Raw genomic sequence first — 23,767 nt, forward strand, 5'->3', positions numbered from 1 at the left:
AACCTACTCCAGAGAACCTCTCCTTGTTACGAAACCAATCAGAAATAGCCGGACTGACCCTTGGTATCGACCCTTGCGCGCCCCTGACTCACGAACAATCAATCTCCGACATCCCTTCCGTGTTGCTACATGGAATGTGCAAACACTTCGAGGCACAGGACACGCTACTCTCCTGTCTCGTGAACTGTCTCGTTACAACATCTCCATCGCATGACTTTGCGAATCACGCTGGCGCGATAGCGGTGAGAAGAAAGAGGGAGACCACAGCTACATCTGGAGCGGCTCAAATGATAACAGAGGGCTATATGGTGTCGCCCTAGCAATGCCATGCCATGTTAGGCCCAGTCAGCGAACGGCTGCTAACCGCCCGTTTCCACCACCAACACGGCAAGTTAACAGTCACTGTTGCCTATGCACCAACAGAGGTCGCAGACGACCAGGCAAAGAACGCTTTCTTTGATCAACTACATCTGGTCATCCAGCAGATACCCCCTCATGACATCACTATTGTGCTAGCAGACTTCAATGCCACCGTCTCCTCTGCTTCACGCGACTCGCAGACCAAAAACATCATTGGCCCAGAATCTCCAGATCCCATCACCAACAACAACAGTGACCGCCTCCAGCATCTATGCAGTGCTGGGGCCCTATCTATTGTAGACACGTGGTTCCCCAGGAAGAACATACACAAATGGACATGGTATAGCAATGATGGCAAAACGCGCAAGGCCTTAGATCACATCATCATCTCCAGTCGCTGGAAATCCAGTGTTACCAACTGCCGTGTGTATCGTGGAGCCCAGCTAGGCAACACGGACCACCGATTATTGGATGCCCAGTTGAGACTGAAGTTAAAGGCTGTTCCATCATCACGGGCACCACCTCGACTGAGATCCTCTCATCTCCAGGATCCAACCATCACCTCAGTGTTTACCCGCTCCATCCCCAACCGGTATAATGCCCTGGCCGAAGAAGAACTCACCAACTGGAACCTTTTCGTGTCTACAATTAACCAGGCAGCTGCTGACTCCATCCGACGCCCTCACCATACACCTAGGCGCCCCTGGATAACACCAACAACGCTAGAAATCATAGAGCTCCGTAGAGCAGCACGTCTTAGGGGCGACATGACTAAATACCGTCGCCTAAATCGCATACGCAACATCGCGATTCAAGAAGACGGAGAGATTCTGGGAAGGAGAAGCAGAATGCCTGGAGTCTACTGCCGAAAATAACAACTTCACCCAAGTGTATCGAACCTTGAGGCAAGTGAAATCAGGCCCCCAACAGAAGGCAGCCCAGGTAAAAGACGCACAGGGTATCATATTGAACTCCGAGGATGAATGCATCAGCCGCTGGAAGGAGCACTTTAGTGACCTTCTGCATCACCCCGCACCCCAAACCGACCCCACTCTCACCATTTCATCTGAAAATGCCAGCGCAAATGACAACTGCAGCATAGACCCCGTCACCAAAGTAGATGTCGTGCAAGCTCTGACCAAACTGAGAAAGGATAGAGCCCCTGGTATCCGCAACATCACAGCTGAAATGATGAAATTGGGCGGTGACAACACCATTGACTGGCTCACCGAAATCATCAATCATGTCTGGATAACTGAGCACCCCCCGGAAGACTGGACCAGGGGTATCATCCTCCCCTTCTGGAAACATAAGGGTGATAAAATGGTCTGCAGCAACCACAGAGGCATCACACTCCTGTCTATCCCAGTCAAGATCTTCACCCGCATACTTCTCACCCGGGCCCTTCCGGCCATTAGAAGCAAAAGACGCCCCCAACAGGCGGGCTTCATGCCAAACCGCTCCACAACGCACCAGATCTCTGCCCTCCGCCTCATCATTGAGAAGGTACACGAGTTCCGCCAAAACAGACACCTCTACATTGCCTTTCTTGATCTTAAGGCAGCTTTGGACACCGTGGACCACTCCTCCCTCTGGAAGATCCTCACCATCCTTGGAGCTCCAAGAAAGATTACCTCTCTCTTCCAAAAGCTCTACAGCGACGCCGAAAGCTGTGTGCGTGTCAATGGCACAAACTCTACCTGGTTCCCAATCAACAGCGGAGTGAGGCAGGGATGCGTAGCTGCACCAGACCTTTTTAACTGCATCATCGACCACCTGATGGAACGGATATGTGCACGTATTCCTGGGGTTAAACTATGCAGTTACACCCTCACAGATCTGGAATACGCGGACGACACCACACTATTCTGCTCCACTCTTGACCAGTTAAAAGAAGCCTTGGAAACCTACCAAGAGGAAGCCAACAAACTGGGTCTGAAGGTCAGCTGGCCCAAAACAAAATTAATGCACATTGGAGGTGCTGCCCCCCCTCCGCTGCATATCAGTGGAGAGGAGGTTGAGTTTGTGACCTCCTTCACCTACCTCGGGTCCATCATCACCAACAATGGCAACATTTCACCAGAAATAAACCGGAGACGTGCCCTGGCAGCCAGTGCCATGAAAACACTTTGGAAGCCGCTGTGGAGACACCACTCCATATCAAGATTTATTACACCTTGGTCCTCTCCATCCTCCTCTACGGAGCAGAAACCTGGTCTCTCAACAAGACCCTGGCTGCCAGAATCGATGGCTTTGACACCAGAGCACTGCGCTCAATAGAGGGGATAAAATGGCAAAATAGGGTTTCCAACATCATGCTGCGGGAACGCACCCAACAGCCCCCTGCGTCCCACCTGGCAGCACAGCGTCGGATGCGCTGGTACGGCCATGTCAAAAGGCTCCCCTCGGATCACCCTACTCACGCTATCCTCCACTTCCAACCTAAAGCTGCCGGCTGAAAACGCCCCCACGGTGCCCCCCGCACCCGATGGATTGATGCCGTCACTAGGGACCTACACCAAATGGACCTGTCGCTTGTTGAAGCCGAGTCCCTAGCACTGGACCCACCCAAATGGAGAAGATTGGTGAAACTGATTGGCTCTACGCATGGTGTCGCCCCCGTCGCCGAGCAAGAGACCTGATGATGATGATGATGATGACCCAAAGCATGTGTGTGTGTGTGTGTGTGTGTGTGTGTGTGTGTGTTTGCATGAATGCACGTGTTGTAGTGGCGTGCGTGTGACAATTAAAGATTCTTCTTCTTCTACCAGGTTGGTTTAAATACTCACATCAGTCAGAAAATAAAAATGTGTTTTAAGACAATTTAAGCTTTTTAGCTCAACTTAAATATCTAGGACTTATTGGACGCAAAACATAAAACAAAATTAAATTCAAGTAAATTAGCAGTATATGTGGACACACCTTCCTTGCAGACCTCTGCAGGGACGTTGGTGATATTCAGGTCCTCAATGTCCAGCTGCCACAGGTTGGACAGCTGACCCAGCTCCACAGGAAGCTCCCGGATGCCGGGATTACTGCTCAGAAGCAGGAAGTAGAAAAGGAAGTGGGACAGGAGGTTGAACGGGAAGTGGGATGGGAAGTGGGACAGGAAGTAGCATGGGAGGTGGAGCAGGAAGTGGGGCAGAAAGTGGATCGAGAAGTGGGGCGGGTAAGTGAAATGGGAAGCGGGACAGGAAGTAGCATGGGAAGTAAGGCAGGAAGTAGGACAGGAAGTAGCAGGGAAGTGGGACAGGAAGTAGCATGGGAAGTGGGGCAGGAGGTAGCATGGAAGTGGGACAAGAAGTAGCATGGGAAGTGGGGCAGGAAGTGGGGCAGGAAGTAGCATGGAAGTGGGACAGGGAGTAGCATGGGAAGTGGGGCGGGTAGTGGAGTGGGAAGTGGGGAGAGCTGCGAAACTTGTGAGAGCTGCACTTTGGGTTTCCTGAAACTTTTCTATCTTATCTTAAATTTGTATTTTTTATCTTATTTGAATAAAGTTATCTTTTCTATCTTATCTTAATAAAGTTATCTTTTCTTTCTTATTAAAATGAAGTTATCTTTTCTATCTTATTTGAATAAAGTCATCTTTTCTATCTTATTTGAATAATGTTATCTTTTCTATCTTATTTGAATAAAGTTATATTTTCTACCTTATTTGAATAAACTTATCATTTCTATCTTATTTGAATAAAGTTATCTTTTCAATCTTATCTTAATTAAGTTGTATTTTCTTTCTTATTAAAATGAAGTTATCTTTTCTATCTTATTTGAATAAAATTATCATTTCTATCTTATTTGGATAAAGTTTTCTTTTCTATCTTATTTGAATAAAGTTATCTTTTCTATCTTATCTTAATAAAGTTATCTTTTCTATCTTATCTTAATAAAGTTATTTTTTCTATCTTATTTTAATAAAGTTTTCTTTTCTATCTTATCTTCATAGAGTTATCTTTTCTATCTTATTTGTATAAAGTTATATTTTCTATCCTATTTGTATAAAATTATCTTTTCCACCTTATTTGAATAAAGTTATCTTTTTTATCTTATTTGAATAAAATTATATTTTCTATCTTATCTGAATAAAGTTATTTTTTCTATCTTATTTAAATAAAGTTATATTTTCTATCTTATCTTAATAAAGTTATCTTTTCTATCTTATCTGAATAAAGCTATCCTTTCTATCAAATTTTAATAAAGTTATCTTTTCTATCTTATCTAAATAAAGTTATCTTTTCTATCTTAACTTAATAAAAATATATTTTCTCTTATCTTAATAAAGTTATAATTGCTATCTTATTAAAATAAAGTTATCTGTTTGATCTTATTTGAATAAAGTTATCTTTTCTATCTTTTTTTAATAAAGTCATCTTTTCTATCTTATTTGAATAAAGTTAATGCTAGGGGGGGGCCTTACCTGGACAGGTAGAGCTCCGTCAGGCTTCTCAGGACACAGACTGACGGAGGAACTACGTCTAGATGATTGGAGTTGAGGAACAGAAGCTCCAAAGAATCACTGAGGAAGGAGGGGAAGTGAACGGGACACACTGCGCGCACACACACACGCACACGCACGCGCACATGCACACACACACGCACACACACACACGTTACTCTCTCCACCCTAGGTGTGTAACCATGGTGACAGGCGTGGTGCTACCTGGGGTCTCCCAGTCTCGCCGCTTCCACGTGGTGAGGAACGCCAGGCGCCGGGACCTCGGTCCATCCTCCGTCCTGGGAGACGGTGGAACAGGTGAGAGAAGAACTCACCTGTTCGGTATCCTGCATTGTCCCTTTATTTATATATATATATATATATATATATATATATATACATATATAGTTCATATGTTCATGTAAACAATACTGAGCAGAGTTTAAGTGGAGTGAATGACAACAAGAGTGTTATTTTACCGAATAAAGTTAAAGCCAACCCCAACCCTTGATTAAGGACTAAAGATGAAGGGATTCCTGTGGCGTGACGGAGGGTTAAACTGTTGTTTAAATATTCTCCATGAAACATGCGACCTTTGACCCTTCTGTCAGGTCACTGAATAATCTCTGGATTACTTTCTGAAATGAAAGTAATGAAGCAAACATCCAGACAGACTGCAACACCTTCAACACCTGAAATCATCCGGACCTTATTATTTTATATTTGAATACTTTGATATTTTGCTCCTGTAGAATGTTCCTGTCAACACAGCTTGAGCAGACCTGGGTTCACACCTACTTCCCCAAGTTGTTCCTAGAAAGGTCCAGAGTGCGGAGCTGAGAACATCTCCACCCGCTGGGCGGCGGCAGCGAGCTGATCTGGTTCCCACTGACCTTCAGGGAGACCAGGGCCTGTGGAGAGAGAGCTCCTTAAAACACCTCAAAAGGTCCTGAAAACACCCCTAAGGTCCTTAAAGGTGCTTAAAACACCCCGGAGGTCCATAAAGGTCCTTAAAACACCCTGAAGGTCCTTCAAGATCCTTACAGAACTCTTAAGGGACCTTCTAAGGTCAAACTCATCTGAGCAGAAAAAGTCCAGACATATGGGATCCTCCAGGAACCTCAAAGCTCCATTTTTCTAAATCTCTGCTTCTCCTCCCCCAGGTTCTTCCAGAGGTTCCAGAGGGTCCCTGGCAAAATGATTACTCTCTAAATTTCACGGTTGCTTCATTTCAATGAGAGCACGTCCAGTAATGAGGGTCTGGACCCTAAGGGAGACAGGACCGCACCTCCAGCTGGAACACGTAGGGCGGCAGCTCCTTCAAGCTGTTTTCAGAGAAGTCCACCTCCTGGAGCTGTGTCCTCCAGAGGCTGGAGACGGAGCTGGGGAGCCCCTCGATGGCGTTGGAGGAAGCTCTGCAGTGTTTCTACCAAAGGAAGACAGATAGAGAGTTTGACAGAGTTGATACTTTTAAAGATATATTTCTCATGACATTTAACACAGATCTTCAGACCAATCATCTTTCTTTTATTCGATTTAAGCACGTAGGTAAGTATGGACCTACGAGGTGATTATTATTATTATTATTATTATTGCTATGATTATTATGATTATGATTAGTATTATTATGATTGTTATTATTATTATTATTGTTATTATGATTATGATTGATATAATTGTTATTATTATTGTTATTATAATTATTATGATTATTATTATGATTTGATTATTATTATATTATTAGAGCAGGATCCTTCAGCTCAGAAGCCACTGCTTCATCTGGAACAGGAAGTACCAGGTTCAGAGGAAGGTTTTGGGTTTTTATTAACCGTCAGAAATGTGACTCTGACAATATATGATAAATCAAAGATGACTCAATGACCTCTCTGATTGAAATTGAAGACTATTTAAGACTTTTAAAGGTCCTGGAGACACCCTGGATACGATACAGCATTAGAATTAAATTATATCATGAATATATAATAATAAACATCAGTCTGTGGTGTTTCTCTAGCAGTCACATGGGTTGGTGGCAGGGGGCGGAGCCTCACCAGTGGACACGCCCACGCCTCGGGGAAGGAGGACAGGCGGTTCTTGCAGACGTTGAGGACACAGAGCGACCGGAGGCGGTGCAGGACTGCGCTCGGCAGGACGGTCAGACTGTTACTGGACACGTCCAGCTCCTCCAGTTTGCCCAGTCCAACCCAGGTAGAGGCTGCTGGGCGGGGTCAGACAACAACGTCACACCTCTGACTGTGTCTTCTGGTTATTTACTCATGATTTCACTTTTTTATGCAGTGTACCAGCAGGGACGTGGAACAGGGAGCTCAGCCGGTTCCTGGAAGCACAAAGGCTCTGAAGCTGCTCGAGATGAAGGAGCCCTGAGGGCAGGGTGAGCAGCTGGTTCTGGGACAGATCCAGCTGCTGTAACCTGAAACACACACATACACACATCTGTTCCACATTCACCGCTTCTTACGAAATAAATGAATGCACTGACACAGAATATTGATTTGAAATTGTTTTAAGTGTGTCTAGTTTCCTCCAGAAAAATGATCCACAGCGACGCTTCAGCTCTTCCATTGTAGTTTGTATGCAGCGTCACCAGATGGCGCTCCGAGCTAGCGTTAGCATTAGCATGGAAGCGCAGCGATACAAGGGACATGAAGCCAGGGTTACCTACCCGGAGCAGAGGACCTCCCGGGAGCTGGCGGCAGCCGGCAGGTCCCTCAGCAGGTTGCGGGACAGGTCGAGGCGTCGCAGGCGGACCAGGCCCCACGGCAGCATGGAGGGCAGGGTGCTCAGCTGGTTGGACGACAGGTCCAGTTGGGTGATGGACGAGGACACGTCCATGAACCAGTCCAGCTCCAGCCAGGGCAGCTGCAGCCCGGCCCATGACACCAGGACCTGGGGGTGTGGACAGAGACTGACTGATTATTCCTGGTGCCAAATAATATTGAATATTAATATTAATATTAAATATTGAAAGTTTAAATCAAATATTTCAATTTGATGAAAATGCATTCATTTTTGGTTCAATTCTTCAACTCTAGTAACTAGAACACAACATTATTTTTCACACAGATCATAATTCCTACAAGCCAAGCCATGAAACATAACAATCAAACAATAACTCCAACTTGTAGGAGTCACATGGAAACACTGTAAAGACCCATTCAGGTCTGAGAACAGACATTTAAAAGGTATGAAACCTGGATCTGACCTTGTGGTCTCCTGCGGCGCTGCAGATGTGGTCTCCTTCAACGCCGCAGACCTCCTGGTGTCCTGTGGTGCTGCAGACCTCCTCATGTCCTGTGGCGCTGCAGACCTCCTGGTCTCCTGTGGTGCTGCAGACCTCCTGGTCTCCCGTGGTGCCGCAGACCCCCTGGTCTCCTGTGGTGCTGCAGACCCCCTGGGGTCCTGTGGCGCTGCAGATCTCCTGGTGTCCTGTGGCTTTGCAGACCTCCTCATGTCCTGTGGCGCTGTCGACCTCCTGGTGTCCTGTGGTGCTGCAGACCTCCTCATGTCCTGTGGCCCTGTCGACCTCCTGGTCTCCTGTGGTGCTGCAGACCTCCTGGTCTCCTGGGGCGCTGCAGACCTCCTGGTCTCCTGTGGTGCTGCAGACCTCCTGGTCTCCCGTGGTGCCGCAGACCCCCTGGTCTCCTGTGGTGCTGCAGACCCCCTGGGGTCCTGTGGCGCTGCAGATCTCCTGGTGTCCTGTGGCTTTGCAGACCTCCTGGGGTCCTGTGGCACTGCAGATCTCCTGGTGTCCTGTGGCTTTGCAGACCTCCTCATGTCCTGTGGCGCTGTCGACCTCCTGGTCTCCTGTGGTGCTGCAGACCTCCTGGTCTCCTGTGGCGCTGCAGACCTCCTGGTCTCCTGTGGCGCTGCAGACCTCCTGGTCTCCTGTGGCGCTGCAGACCTCCCGGTGTCCTGTGGTGCTGCAGACTTCCTGGTCTCCTGTGGTGCTGCAGACCTCCTGCAGTTTCCTTCTTAGCAGCTTCTTGCAGAACGCAGCGTGGTCCATCAGCGTGTACGAGGAGAAGCCAGCGCCGTTCTGCAGCAGGAAGCAGGCAATCTCTTCATTCCCTGCGGGGAGTTTGAATTGGAGAAGAATTGAACCACCTTGAATTCACTACTAGAATGATACAAATAATTTCATATCTCCTGGCAATATACAGTGTGGTTGGTTCCTCGATCAGGGCTCCTCTGACAGAATTCTGCTCAGGGTTCTGGTTCTGCCTACCTGCTTGCGCTGCTGCGTACAGCGGCAGGCCGGTGATGACGGCAAACTCGTTGGTGTGGACAGTGCAGTCCTGGGCGCTGGCGCCGTACGAGTCGACCAGAAGACGGACCACGTCCAGATGTCCCTGCTGACACGCTGCGGCCAACATCCAGTTCAGGAGGTCCGGCCTCCGGCGGGGACCTGCCACACAGAGAGGACATCACCATTCCTCATTCCACATTACAATTACAATTATTCAAACACTGGACGGAGCCATCAGGAGCACTTAGGGGTTAAGTGTCTCGCTCAAGGACACTACAGCATGCTAGCAGGAGGAGCCTGGGATCGAACCAGCAACCTTTAGATTACTAGACGACCAGCTCTACCTCCTGAGCTACCATCCCCACCCATCACTATCCACCCATCACTATCCATCCATCACTATCCATTCATCCATCCATCTGTTCATCTGTGCAGGAGGAGGTCCAGAGGAAACCCACAGACAGATCCAGGCAGTATCTGGTGTTTACCGGGCACAGAGTCCAGGATCTCCTTGACCAGGCCGCTGTGGCCACCGTGCGCTGCCAGGATAGCAGGGTTTCGGTCGGACGGCTCCAGAGGGAAGTCTGTGCGCGCGTGGTGCAGCAGGAAGCGCACGGCCGCCAGGTCCCCGTGCCGCGTGGCCACGCCCAGGAGACGAGCCTGCACACAACAACACACTGAGCCAGGAAACCTTCAACCGGGGGTTTGGAGTCCAGAGTGGATAGAACAACTATTCCCATGAATCTATTGCATTTACTTATATCAATTCACACTTTGATTTAACCCCAACACTGATGTGTAAAACACTTGTAAACTTTTACAAAACAATTGTGTTTAACGTGCATGAGGAAATGTGCCAAAACACTTTGCACGTCAGCCACTCGATGGCAGTAAGAGGCCGATGACGATTTCTTTTGAGGTCACAAGAAACTTCACTATGAAGCCAACAAAAAAAGAAAAAACACACCTACACTGGCCCTCCTCCTCTCTCCATCCCTTCATCTCCCTCTCCAACACTGTAAACTAATCTGTGCACTTCTGTTCTCCCTGTGGTGCTGGACTGCTTTCTCCAGCCCAGGGGATAAGATTACACACTGCAGCCTTAATGCTTCAATGCCTGAGAAGAACCTTTCACCACATTCACACCTTCACACATCCTCTACATGCTTCTGTTACAGAGCAGGACCAAGACTGAAACAAAAACATACAGGGATATCCTACTATTACTACTACTACTACTACTACTACTACTACCACCACCAATAATACTAATAATAAATATAAATGTAGCTGCAGGCAGCAGGACACAGGGGAGGTACGTGGGTACGTGTTACAGTTTTCCAGGTTCTGTAAAACGCAGCACAATTTACAAAAGTAACAAACACCATGGACTTACGTCTGGAGCAATCAACGGTCACTTACGTCACCGCACGTTGCGCTTCAATGGATGGTAAAGGGTGGATGGATAGTGATGCATGGATAGTGATGGATGGATGGTGATGAATGGATGGAGGAATGGATGAATGGATGGTGATGAATGGATGGATGGTGATGGATGGAGGAATGTATGGATGGATGGATGGAGATGAATGGATGGATGGTGATGGATGGAGGAATGGATGGTGATGAAAGGATAGTGGTGGATGGATGGATGGACGGTGATGAATGGTGATGGATTGATGGATGGATGGATGATGGTGATGGATGATAGTGATTGATGGATGGATGGATGGATGGATAGATGGATGGATGGATAGTGATGGATGGATAGATGGATGGATAGTGATGGATGGATGGATAGTGATGGATGGATAGATGGATGGATAGTGATGGATGGATGGATAGTGATGGATGGATGGATAGTGATGGATGAATGGGGGGATGGATAGTGATGGATGGGTGGATGGATGATAGTGATGGATGGATAGTGATGTATGGATAGATGGATGGATGGATAGTGATGATGGATGGGGGGATGGATAGTGATGGATGGGTGGATGGATGGATAGTGATGGATGGATGGATGGATGGATGGATAGTGATGATGGATGGATAGTGATGGATGGATAGTGATGGATGGATGGATGGATGGATAGTGATGGATGGATAGATGGATGGATAGTGATGGATGGATGGATGGATGGATGGATGGATAGTGATGGATGGATGGATGGATAGATGGATGGATAGTGATGGATGGATGGATGGATGGATGGATAGTGATGGATGGATGGATGGATAGATGGATGGATAGTGATGGATGGATGGATGGATGGATGGATAGTGATGATGGATGGATAGTGATGGATGGGTAGTGATGGATGGATGGATGGATGGATGGATGGATAGTGATGGATGGATAGATGGATGGATAGTGATGGATGGATGGATGGATGGATGATAGTGCTGGTACGGTACGGTACGCTCTGTTTTATAGTAAATGTATCATTTCAGCTTCAGCTGTGCAGTGCATTTCACTGTTGCTGCTCCTTTTGAAGCTGCGTGTTTTCACTTCTTTCATTGGCTGCTGACGTTACTTTACCATAACATTTAACCCCACCACCAGAACACACGCTCTACCTCCGTGCACGGACCCAGCGTGCAGGAAGTTGTGGTCAGACTCACCCCGTCCAGGCGGGGCCCGCCCTCGCTGCACTCCACGCAGCAGGCCTGCTGGATCAGCTCGTAGGCCCCATCATGCTGTCCGTCTTCATACGCCGCCTGGATGTTCTCCAGCGTGGGCGAGGCCCCCAGCGACGGTGCCCCAGTGGGGCCTCCGCCCAGCGAAGCCTTGGCCCCCATGTTCTCCACAGGCCCTGGGAGAGGAGGAGGAGGTTGGATGACCAACACAGCAGTTTTCCGCCAGCCATGAGACCAGAGGCAGCAGAGCCGTGCATATGGAGTCGCGCACGTTGATCCATGCTCGTGGAGCCACGCACGTGGAGCCGTGCACGTGGATCCACGGACGTGGAGCCGTGCATGTGGATGCACAGACGTGGAGCCATGCACGTTGATCCATGCTCGTGGAGCCACGCATGTGGATCCATGCACGTGGAGCCGTGCACGTGGATCCACGGACGCCGCCACGGATGCCGCCTCCAGGAGCCACAAGGAGCTGGATTGAAGTTCCTTTGCAACGTGTGCTCAGGGTGCAGATGCAGAAGAACTTGACTCATTTGGACAAAAAGAAATTAATGAATAATCCAGACCAAATGCTAATGTTGAAATGAAGGCATCATCAATTTAGATTTAAGACTACTGAATGACTTTTAATCATGGCTGTCACCTGTAAAACTGACTTTGAGAGATTTTTAGACTGACACAAACAAGAGTGGACAAGATGTAAAGAAGAACAGAGAGAAGATCCTTCCCAAGAGGAGAAGGGGGATTGAAAGTCAGGACCAAACATGTTCTCCTTCAAGTTTGACTCCTTTATCATGTGGCCTGGAAGGACTTACTTATTGATCCTAATAAGAGTTCAGCTCAGAGGCTACTTGCTGCTACGCTGCTGTCTGACGTACATTTAAAGTTAAAAATAAAGTTATCAACATGGCGTCCCTCCAGAGTTCCAGCCTCTGACCAGCCGTGGAGGTTCAGGACGTCCAGCTGAACGTCAGCTGCACCTCGAAAACATTTCTTGTATTTTCGGGAGAGATGAGGGGATGAGAGGGGTGAAGAAGGAGGGAGGGATGGCTGAAAAACACCTTCCAATTTCTTGAATTCAGTTTTTTGCATGTTCATGGATTTAATGTTTAATTTTTTTTTAATTGAAAAGTGAATGTGAGGTATCTACACTACTAACATGTAGCCGTCCTACTACTTGTCCGCTAGATCCGATCCCATCTAACCTCCTTCAAGCCATATCACCGACTATCACCCCGGAAATCACACATATGATTAATTCTTCCCTAACTTCCGGCACTTTCCCCTCCGCTTTCAAAGCGGCTCGGGTCGCACCACTGCTCAAAAAACCCTCACTCGATCCCAATCAAGTAGAAAACTATTGGCCGGTTTCTCTCCTCCCATTCCTTTCCAAAACCTTAGAGAGGGCGGTCTCGAGACAGGTTACAGAATACCTGTCAAGAAACAACCTTCTCGATACACTTCAATCTGGCTTCAAAAGTGGTCACTCCACCGAAACAGCCCTGTTGTCTGTGACAGAGACCTTAAAAACTGCTAGAGCTGCTGCCAAATCCTCGGTTCTCATTCTGCTTGACTTATCAGCTGCTTTTGACACTGTCAATCATTGCATACTCCTGTCCATACTCTCAAGTATGGGCATAACGGGCAGTGCACTTTCCTGGTTCGAATCTTACCTCACTGGGCGTTCGTTCAGTGTGACATGGCAAGGCCAGCTGTCTGTGCCTCACAACCTCACCACAGGGGGGCCCCAAGGCTCGGTGCTAGGCCCCCTCCTCTTTGCCATATACACCACATCACTGGGCCCGATCATCAGCTCACATGGCTTTTCATAATACTGCTATGTGGATGATACTCAACTCTATCTGTCCTTCCCGCCCAACGACCCTACTGTCTCGACGCGGATCTCGGATTGTCTCACTGACATATCCACATGGATGAAGGATTATCATCTTCAACTAAATCTGGTGAAAACAGAACTGCTGGTCTTCCCGGCCAAACAAGGTATTTATAACAACATTGACATTAAAATCGACTCTATCTCTTGTTCCTACCAAGGCTGCAAGGAATCTTGGTGTCATTATTGATGACCAACTGACATTCTCCGACCATGTTTCCGCCGTCTCCCAGTCCTGCCGCTTCACACTATTCAACATCCGAAAAGTCAGGTCGTACCTGACCCAATATGCCACTCAACTGCTGCTACAAACCTTGGTGATGTCCCGTCTCGACTACTGCAACGCCCTCTTAACAGGCTTGCCGGCCTGTGCGGTGAAGCCACTACAGACGATACAGAACGCGGCGGCGCGACTGGTGTTCAACCAGCCAAAGAGGGCACATGTCACTCCGCTGCTCATCGAGCTCCACTGGTTACCTGTAGCCGCCCGCATCAAGTTCAAGTCTCTGATGCTGGCCTACAGAGTGATTGCTGGGAATGCTCCCGCCTACTTAAATGCTCTTGTAAGAGCACATGTTGCCCCCCGGATGCTGCGCTCGTCAGAGCGTGGCCTGGCTCTGCCGGCCATACAGCCACGGCAATCCAGGCTATTCTCATTTGTAGTTCCACGTTGGTGGAACGAGCTGCCAAACATTAACCAGAGCAGGGACATCCCTCTCTGTCTTAAAGAAGCACTTGAAGACCCAGCTCTTCAGTGAGTACCTCCTGTCCTAACCTACAATTACTTAGCACTACCTAGCAGTATTTATTGTTACACTAATGTCTCTGTCGCAATGTAGCTTGAATGTTATTCTCCCTTGTAAGTCGCTTTGGATAAAAGCGTCTGATAAATGACTAAATGTAAATGTTTTTTTTAACTCAGGGATCTCCATTACCTCCATGACAAACATTTATTGGGGCGGCCATTTTATTTCCTTTGTATTGAATTCTTTTTTGGCCCACCCCCAATTAAAGCAACTCATCCCCATTTCTCCCTTGTAGGACCCACAGTTTAATATAATATTTTTTATATGATTATATTATATTAATTATCTCATATTAATGATATATTTATATTATCTTATATTATATTAATTATCTTATATTATATTTATATTATCTTCACATCTCACATCAGATGTGATCTCCTTTTCTGTTTGGGGAAAGTGAAAGAGTCTGATCTTAGACTGAAACTCTTTGGATCGTTGGATTTCTAATTTTAGCTTCCTTCCAGTAGAACTTCCCAGGGATGCAAAGCTGCATTCTGGGATGTGTTTAAATAATTAAAACAGAGAGAGGGGAGGCAGAGATGGATATTTGAGAAAGCCTCAGAGAGAACCCCCCCCCCCCCCCCAAGAGAATGAGCGTTAAACGCTGTTCGATAATTTTATACTTGACACTTGATACTGGGTAGCTGAGAGACATGTAGAGAACACTCAGTGACGGAGTCTTTGTGTTTAAATAGAAATGAACTCAGCGGGCGGGTGGTGTCCTTGACAAACTGGGAACAGAGTTTGTGTTTATTGTTGATGGAGATTAGAACACAACAGCAGGTTCCAGACGACACGTGGTGTCAAGGTGCAGCTTTGAAGGTTCCACGCCCCTGAAAACAAGGTTCCGCGCCCGTCTGACACAAGAAAACAGTCTTCTCTGACAAAGAATCTCGACCAAATACATCAAACTTTTCAGAACACAAACATTCAGAGCTGATTCACTCCTCAAACAGCATGGAACCAGGAGAACCTGTGAGGAACACTGGAACCAGGAGAACCTGTGAGGAACCCTGATCACCTGCACTTACTAAAAGAGAACTTTAAAAAAGGACTCAACTCCTCCAAAGTCAATGTGCGATCGTTCCCAACTAGTCTAAACAAGCTGAACAACATGAAGATTCTAATTATTTAAACCACTGTTGTTTAAACCAATCTCCTTTATTTAAATCCCTTTTATTTAAATCACTTTTATTTCCACCGCTTATTTAAATCTCTTTTATTAAAATGACTTATTTCCACCTCTTATTTAAATCTCTTTTATTTAAATCACTTTTATTTCGACCTCTTATTTAAATCTCTTTTATTTAAATCACTTTTATTTAAATCTCTTTGATTTAAATGACTTTAATTTCCATCACTTTTATTTCCACCGCTTATTTAAATCTCTTTTATTTCAATCTCTTTTATTTAAATCTCTTTTTATTTCCATCTCTTATTTAAATCTCTTTTATTTCCATGTGTTTTATTTCCATGGCTTTTATTTCCATGTCTTTTATTAAAATCTATTTTATTAAAATCTCTTTTATTGCCATCTTTTTATTTAAATCAGTTTTTTATTTAAATCTCTTTTATTTCCATCTCTTTTTTATTTCCATGTATATTTTATTTTCATGTCTTTTATTAAAATCTCTTATTAAAATCTATTTTATTTAAATCTCTTTTATTTAAATATTTTATTTAAATTCATTTTATTTCCATGGCTTTTATTTAAATCTCTTTTTATTTCCATCTCTTTTATTTAAATCTATTTTATTTCCATGTCTTTGAATTAAAATCTCTTTTATTTAAATCTCCAACTCTCACTGCGTTCCAGTTTGGATGGAAATGATTCATGAAGCTCAGCGTTCTTTCACACGGAGGGAGAACCTGGAACCAAACAGCACCACTGATCACGTCCCTATATCCCTCCATCCCTGTATCCCTCCATCCCTGAATTCATCCATCCCTGAATCCCTCCATCCCTGCATCTCAGCCTCCACCCCACACAGCGCCCATCAGGATGACATCACCCCTCCTCCTCCACCATCCTTTACCTGCTCATGGTGAGACACTGAACCTCGTCCTTCCCTCGTCTCGATCCATCACTGCTCTGTCCTCGCTTCCTCTGGTTCGCATCCCTCTACCCTGAATGATCCCTCTGCCCCTACCTCCCTTCCTGCTCCCTGCTTCTGCTGAGAGAGAGAGAGAGAGAGAGAGAGAGAGAGAGAGAGAGAGAGAGAGAGAGGAGGGAGGGGGAAGAGAGAGTGGTTGGGGGATGATGCTCCTTTGTTTGCCAACCACGGGAGTTCTTACTCCCTCCCTCCCTCCGTCTGTCTCTCTCTCTCTCCATCCGCCTCCCTCCACCTCCCTCCATTTCAGCACAGACACTGGCCACACTCCTCCATCTTTATAGATGTTTATAGATGTAACGGGGGGGGGGGGGGGGGGGGTCTTCCCCCCCGTTGGTTCTGTAATATTTAACCCCACAAATAAAAGCATTTTTGGACCACTCCTCTTTAAGAGCTTAAAACTTTCCTTTAAAAGACTAAAAAGCTCTAAAAGTCTGTTGCTCTCTGAAAAACAGTGAGAAATCGACTCAGGTAGTTTACAAAACGGACGTTCATTTGTGACTGTGGGATTAAAAACAGAAACAAAACTATTGACAACTATGGCTCCATGTAGGACTCTCCATCGGAGGTCCTCCGCCCTTTTCTTGGAGGGAGCTTTGTACAAGCTCCTCCATCACGGCTCCTCCTGTCCCTCCATCTGTAGCCGTCTCCTCCAGACGGTGTCCTGCCGCCTTTCCAGTACCTTCCTGTTTAAAACCACGACACACTCTTTATAAAAAGCTTTCCCGCTGACTGCCTGCAGGTCCAGTTCTGTCCAAAGTGCCTTGTGCAGCAGCTTCCCAGAGGATCCCTCCAGGTTGGGGGTCAGAGCCATCTCCGGGAAGGGATCCTCCGGGTTCGGCTCCTCCGCCCATTCCCCGTACTCCTTCAGCAGGGCCAGCTCCTCCTCCGTGAGTCTCTTCCTCCACCTCTTGAGCACCAGGTGTATGATCCTGGTGGACCTCATCCCCAGCCGCTCCGCCATGGCCTCGCCGTCCCGCAGATCGCTCCCCGCCGCCGCCACCACCACCACCTGCCTCAGGGTCAGGACCCCCGCCTCCCTCTGGATCCTCCTCAGTCCTGAAGTGGCCCCGTCCTGCACGTCCAGCCTGGCTCCTCCGATCACCGGTTCCTCCAGGAGCCAGTGAAGGGAATCTGTGGCCTCCCTTTTCCTTTTCTTAAAGACACCCAGGCTTTAAAAAGTTCCTGATAAAAACTGGGTAAGTCCGACGTGTTTAAAAGAACGTGTTTTGTGTCCATTAAAAACAACAAGCTGTCAAGCCCCATCCTCCCAGTGCTTTTTAAGACCAAGCCCGCCACGTCCTTCCAAACATTACAGTAACCTGTTAAAAACCCTTGTAAAAACTGTAATCTAAAAGTTGCCACTCTGCTTTTAATGTCCACCACACCGTGCCCCCCTTCCTCTATAGCGATAGCGATAGTGGCGCCGCCCCTAGCGGTCGCCTGCGCCGGCGCTCCGGTTACTTTCTTACTCTTTAGTATTTTTTTCCTTTTTTTTATCACAATGTTCGCCAGAAAAACATCAACAATTAACTCATACGGCCGCGATGCACTCATGGATATAAAAATTTCCCTAAACGAACAACTTTGGGACTTTTTATCCGTGGGAGCAGAGTGGCCGGCGGAAATCCTACGCGGGAACACTCGCAACAACAACTACAACAAAAATGGAGTCGCTGTTCCACGAGCCGGCCCACGGAGGAAGCACCGAGGTAAACGAGGCGGCATTCGGGTCAGAATGAGGACGCAACCTTACCGTCCACCTCTGCCAAGCATCCTTCTTGCCAACGTCCAGTCCCTGGAGAACAAGATGGATGAACTTCGAGCGAGGATTCAATTCCAGCGAGACACGAGGAACTGTTGCGTCCTCTGCCTGACGGAAACATGGCTGACCCCACTGGTGCCGGATGAAGCCATACGTCCAGCCGAGGCCTTCTCCGTGTTCCGCGGCGACAGAACGGGAGAGTCGGGGAAATCCAAAGGTGGAGGCGTCTGCCTAATGGTAAACAACCGCTGGTGTAACGCCAACAACACCGAATTCCTCTCCCACTCCTGCTCGCCGAACCTGGAACAGCTGACCATACTATGCCGTCCATTTTATCTCCCCCGGGAATTCAGCACGGTCATCATTACAGCCGTTTATATCCCACCGCAAGCGGACACCGACGCAGCTCTGTCGGTTCTGTACGATGTGTTGTGCGGATTTCAGAACAGACATCCCGACGCGGCTGTGGTGGTGACTGGGGACTTTAACAGGGCCAACCTGAAAAAAGTTCTGCCGAATTTCCACCAACACATCACGTGTGCCACCAGGGGAGACAGAACTCTGGACCATTGTTACACTCCTTACAAGAACGGATACAAGCCCGTGTCGCTTCCTGCTTTCGGGAAATCAGATCACGCCGCGATCTCGCTGCTTCCTGTTTACAGGCCTCTGATCGCGCGGGATCTGGTGATGACGAGGGAAGTGAAGCGGTGGACGGACCAATCAGAGGCTGCGCTTCAGGACGCTCTGACTGACGTAGACTGGGACATGTTCCAAGCGAGTTCAAGTGACGTCAGCGAGTTTACGGAGGTTGTAGTGAGTTTTGTGGCTACGCTCGCGGATGAAATCGTTCCCACGGTGAAAGTTCGGATATTTCCAAACCAGAAACCATGGGTTGATAAATCCATCCGCTGCGCTCTGAATGCGCGCACGGCCGCTTACAACGACGGACTTGTATCTGGTAACATGGACAACTACAAAGCGGCGTCATACAATCTGCGGAGGGCGGTGAGGGACGCCAAACGGACGTACAGAGACACCGTGGAGCTGCAGATGGAGCGGGGGGACACCAGACGCTTGTGGGAGGGGCTGCGAACAATAACAAACTACAAGAGCAGCTCCTCCCCAGCCACGAGTGTGGACGCCTCCCTGGCCAACCAACTGAACTCCTTTTATGCGCGGTTCGAGTCTGGCAGCAGCACCGCTAGCTCGCCGGCTAATTGGAGTCACACCGCTGGGGACGAGCGCGCACTCTCAGTGTCCGTGCACGAGGTCAGGAGGGCTCTGATGCCGGTGAACACCAGGAAAGCTGCGGGCCCGGATGGCATATCTGGACGAGTACTGAAGACCTGTGCTAACCAGCTAGCTCCGGTGTTCACCACAATATTCAACATCTCCCTGGCTGAATCAGTGGTCCCATCCTGCTTCAAGAGGTCCACCGTCGTTCCTGTCCCGAAGATCGCCTCTCCAACCTGCCTGAATGACTACCGTCCGGTGGCCCTCACCTCGGTGGTCATGAAGTGTTTCGAGAGGCTGATTAAGGATTACATCTGCGCCTCCCTCCCCCGCACCTTGGACCCGTTGCAGTTCGCGTACCGGCAGAACAGATCCACGGATGACGCGGTCTCCCAGGTACTGCACACCACGCTCACGCACCTGGATGGCCAGAAGGGGGCCTATGTGAGAATGCTGTTCATTGATTATAGTTCAGCTTTCAACACCATAGTTCCCACCAGACTGGCTGTCAAGTTGTTGGAGCTAGGATTGAATGCTCCGCTGTGCACCTGGATCCTGGACTTCCTCACAGGCCGCCCCCAGGTGGTCAAGGTGGGGAAGTACATGTCAAGCTCCCTCACCCTGAATACAGGATCCCCCCAGGGTTGCGTCCTCAGCCCCCTACTGTACTCCCTGTACACACATGACTGTGTGGCCAGGTCCAGCTCCAACACCATCATCAAGTTTGCTGACGACACCGTGGTCGTGGGCCTGATCACCGACTGCGATGAGAAGGCCTACCGCGAGGAGGTGGCTGACCTGTCACTCTGGTGCCAGGACAACAGCCTACACCTGAACGTCAGCAAAACCAAGGAGCTGATTGTGGACTTTAGGCGTGGATCACAATCGAGGACGCACGCGCCCTTGTGGATTAATGGGACTTCTGTCGATAGGGTGAGCAGCTTCAGATATCTGGGAGTCCACATCACAGAGGACTTAACATGGACTGTACACACAGACACTCTGGTGAGAAAGGCGAGGCAGCGTCTCTACCACCTCAGGCAGCTGAGGAAATTCCGGGTCTCGGTGAGGATCCTCAAGTCCTTCTACTCTGGAGCAGTGGAGAGCATCCTGACAGGCAACATCACTGCCTGGTTTGGGAACTGTACTGCCCAGGACAGGCGGGCCCTGCAGAGGGTGGTGCGTTCAGCTGAACGTATCACTGGAACTACCCTCCCCCCCTTGCAGGAGTTATACACCAGGAGGTGTAGTAGCAGAGCCCGTAGGATCATGAAGGATCCTCATCACCCCAACAACGGACTGTTTCAGCTGCTGCGGTCAGGCAAGTGCCTCCGCAGTCACGCAGCGAGAACAGAGAGACTGAGACGGAGTTTCTTCCCTCAAGCCATAAGAACTGTCAACGCTGACCTCACCAGGGGTCCTAACTGAGCCATGCACTAGGCTCCACTACCTACTGTACTGTATGTAGCATACTGTACCGCATACTGTGTCACTGTTCAGGGTTGTTCGTGATGTCGTATTGCTGCGCCGTACTGTTGTATACTGTGCTGTATTATCCCAAACACTACCTCACACTATTCACATTCACATGCCACTTTAATTCACATGCCACTTTAAATGCACATATCTGTATATACATAGGCATATTCCTTCAACCTATTCCATTTTATTTCAATTTATTTTTTATTGTATTTTATTCTATATATTTTTTATCTTATTCTATAAGTATTCCACTTACTGTATTACGTTTTAGGAGTCAGTTAGTCGGTCTATTAGAAAGGAATTTTCTACTTTTTATTTTATTTTTGTACTTTTTCCTAGGACTTATTGTGTGCTATCACCGGGTGCGTTGCATTACATTTCACTGCATATATGTATGGAAGTATGTATATGTATGTGACAAATAAAAATCTTGAATCTTGAATCTTGAATCTTGAATCTTTTGGCAGAAAGACATTTTCCTTCCTAACCCAGTGGAAGCCCCCCCCCCCCCAAAAAGAAGTCCAGAAGTCCATTATCAGCCTGTACTTTCCTTACTAACAGGTCCAGTGGTTGGACGCAGGCCACTCTGTGCCACAGCTGTGAGGCCACTAGGTTGTTAATGATGAGAGTCCTGCCCCTGTAGGACAGCTGTGGCAGTGCCCACCTCCATTTCCTTAGCTTGCCCTGTATCTTTCCTAAAAGCCCTTCCCAATTCTTCCCCACCATACTTCCGTTCCCTAAAAACACTCCTAAATACTTAAAACCATCCCTTCTCCACTATAAGCCTCCTGGCAACATTGCCCCAGTTGACTTTTGCTGCTGATATCAGCCCAAAATCCCTGACGGTCCCCTCCAGTTTGTTGACTTCATGCTGCTTCTTTATTAAAACAATGACGTCGTCTGCGTAGGCTGATAAAATGTGGCTCCTTTTAAGACCGTTTAAGAGCACACCCTCAATGTTTGTCCTTAATTGACACAACAATGGTTCGATTGCCAGAGAGTATAGCATCCCTGAGAGGGAGCAGCCCTGTCTCACCCCCCTACATACTTTAAAAGGGCCGCTCAGTCCTCCATTGATCTTCAGTACACTCAATGTCCTGGTACAAAACCTGGATCATGGCTATCAGACCTGGGCTGAGGCCGAAAGCCTCCAGAGTTTTCCAGAGGTAAAGGTGCTCAACCCGGTCAAAAGCCTTTTCCTGGTCTAACGAAACGAGCCCAGTTTATATGCCCAAAGAACTAGAGACGTCCAAAATATCAGGAATTAAGGACACATTGTCCAGAATAGACCTACCAGGCACACAGTACGTTTGGTCCTGATGGACCACCAGGTCCATCACCTCCCTCAGCCTGTTGGCCAGTGCCCTCGACAGGATCTTATAGTCCGTGCACAGAAGGGACACAGGACGCCAGTTCTTGATCTCCTGCAGGTCTCCTTTCTTCGGTAGGAGAGTGATGGGCAGGGCCGTGGAAAGATCCTGCAGGGTCAGAGGTTCCCCCAGCACTGCACTGATGTCTTCTGGGACCCTGGGCAGATTCCCACAAAAGGAGTAAAACAGTTCTTTTTGTTCCTCGTACTCACTTTCGTACAGTTCTGTTAGAAGTTCACGGCTCATCTCCGGATCTCTTGCGGCCTCTTGGGCTCCTGTCCTGTTTCGATATCAGGGCATGAATGAACCTGCTCCGCCCGTTCCTCTTCTCCAGGCTAAAAAAGAACTTAGATGGTGCTTCCATCAGCGCTGCGCTCTGGAAGCGAGAGCGGACCAGCGCCCCCTGCACCTTGGTGCCTGGTAGGTCTGTGAGAGCAGCTCTTTTAGACTTGAGATCCTTAATATGACCTTGATTTCCAGTGGGTTCCACTACACTCTGTAACTCTACAATGTCAGTCTCCAGATCTCTCATAGATCTGGTGATGTCCTGTGTGACATTGAGAGTGTACTGTCGACAGAGCTGCCTTATCTCCTTCTTCCCATAGTCCCACCACAGTCTTAAGGAAATAAAATCCTGCTTCCTGTTTTTAAAACCTCCCAAAAAAAACTAAAAGCATCCTTAAAGTTGGAGTCACATAATAGGGTGGTGTTAAAATGCCAATATGCAATTTTGGGCTTTACATTGGTGATAAAAACACGACAAACAACCAGAGAGTGGTCAGTAAAACCAACAGGCACCATTCTACATTCCTTGAAAACGTTAAAATGGTGCTTAAAACACTTAAACGGGTCCAGTCCAGACAACGATAGTAAAGTGCCTCTGCAGTGCACCCAGGTGTACCCCCTTCTATCCCCGTTGGTGTTCCTCCACACGTCTGTCAGCTCATGTGCTTTGAGAGCTTCCTCATGTCGTTGATGCTCCATGAGGCTCAAAGAGGTTCCTGTCCAAACCATCAAATCTCCTCCTAAAAACAAAAACTCCTCATTGTGAACTTTGCCTAAAACAACATTTAAATCCTGTAGAAAAGTAACTGTGTGTGGTGCTGTGGTGGGAGCCTCCACCTTCATAACAACTAACTTATAGTGCTGAAATGTTGCCCTCACCCCCATCAGTCTACCCTCCACCCCCTCCTCAACCTCAAAGGATGCTGGGGCAAAGCGCTTAGAAAAGAGAAGAGACACGCCCCCGCTGGTGGTGCTCTTGTGGCTTAGCACCACCCCCCCCCACTCCCTCTTCCAGTCAGCCTCATTGACAGAGTCGCTGTGAGTCTCCTGCACCAACAACACATCCACCCTCTTCTGCTCCATCAGCTCATACAGCAGAGACCTAGCTGCGTC

The 23,767-nt window shown here is 48.0% G+C and overlaps 1 protein-coding gene across 2 annotated transcripts in view; it reads right to left on the reverse strand.

Moving 5' to 3' along the window:
• Window positions 1-23,767, reverse strand: part of lrrk1 (leucine-rich repeat kinase 1) — a 58,378-nt gene that overhangs the window by 30,834 nt on the left and 3,777 nt on the right. Inside the window, exons 2-13 of one of the 2 annotated variants that reach the window (XM_079997775.1) lie at window positions 11,685-11,875; window positions 9,548-9,719; window positions 9,039-9,218; window positions 8,016-8,881; window positions 7,476-7,699; window positions 7,096-7,223; window positions 6,844-7,007; window positions 6,081-6,218; window positions 5,591-5,703; window positions 5,018-5,091; window positions 4,775-4,904; window positions 3,283-3,395 (exon numbers count right to left, since the gene is read on the reverse strand). In XM_079997775.1, coding sequence (XP_079853901.1) covers window positions 3,283-3,395; window positions 4,775-4,904; window positions 5,018-5,091; window positions 5,591-5,703; window positions 6,081-6,218; window positions 6,844-7,007; window positions 7,096-7,223; window positions 7,476-7,699; window positions 8,016-8,881; window positions 9,039-9,218; window positions 9,548-9,719; window positions 11,685-11,875 — 2,493 coding nt within the window. Of the gene's footprint in view, window positions 1-3,282; window positions 3,396-4,774; window positions 4,905-5,017; window positions 5,092-5,590; window positions 5,704-6,080; window positions 6,219-6,843; window positions 7,011-7,095; window positions 7,224-7,475; window positions 7,700-8,015; window positions 8,882-9,038; window positions 9,219-9,547; window positions 9,720-11,684; window positions 11,876-23,767 lie in introns of both variants that reach the window. The other variant, XM_079997774.1, reaches the window with a different exon arrangement.

The sequence above is a fragment of the Zeus faber genome, assembly GCF_960531495.2.
Source record: "Zeus faber genome assembly, chromosome: 3".
Lineage (NCBI taxonomy): Eukaryota > Metazoa > Chordata > Actinopteri > Zeiformes > Zeidae > Zeus > Zeus faber.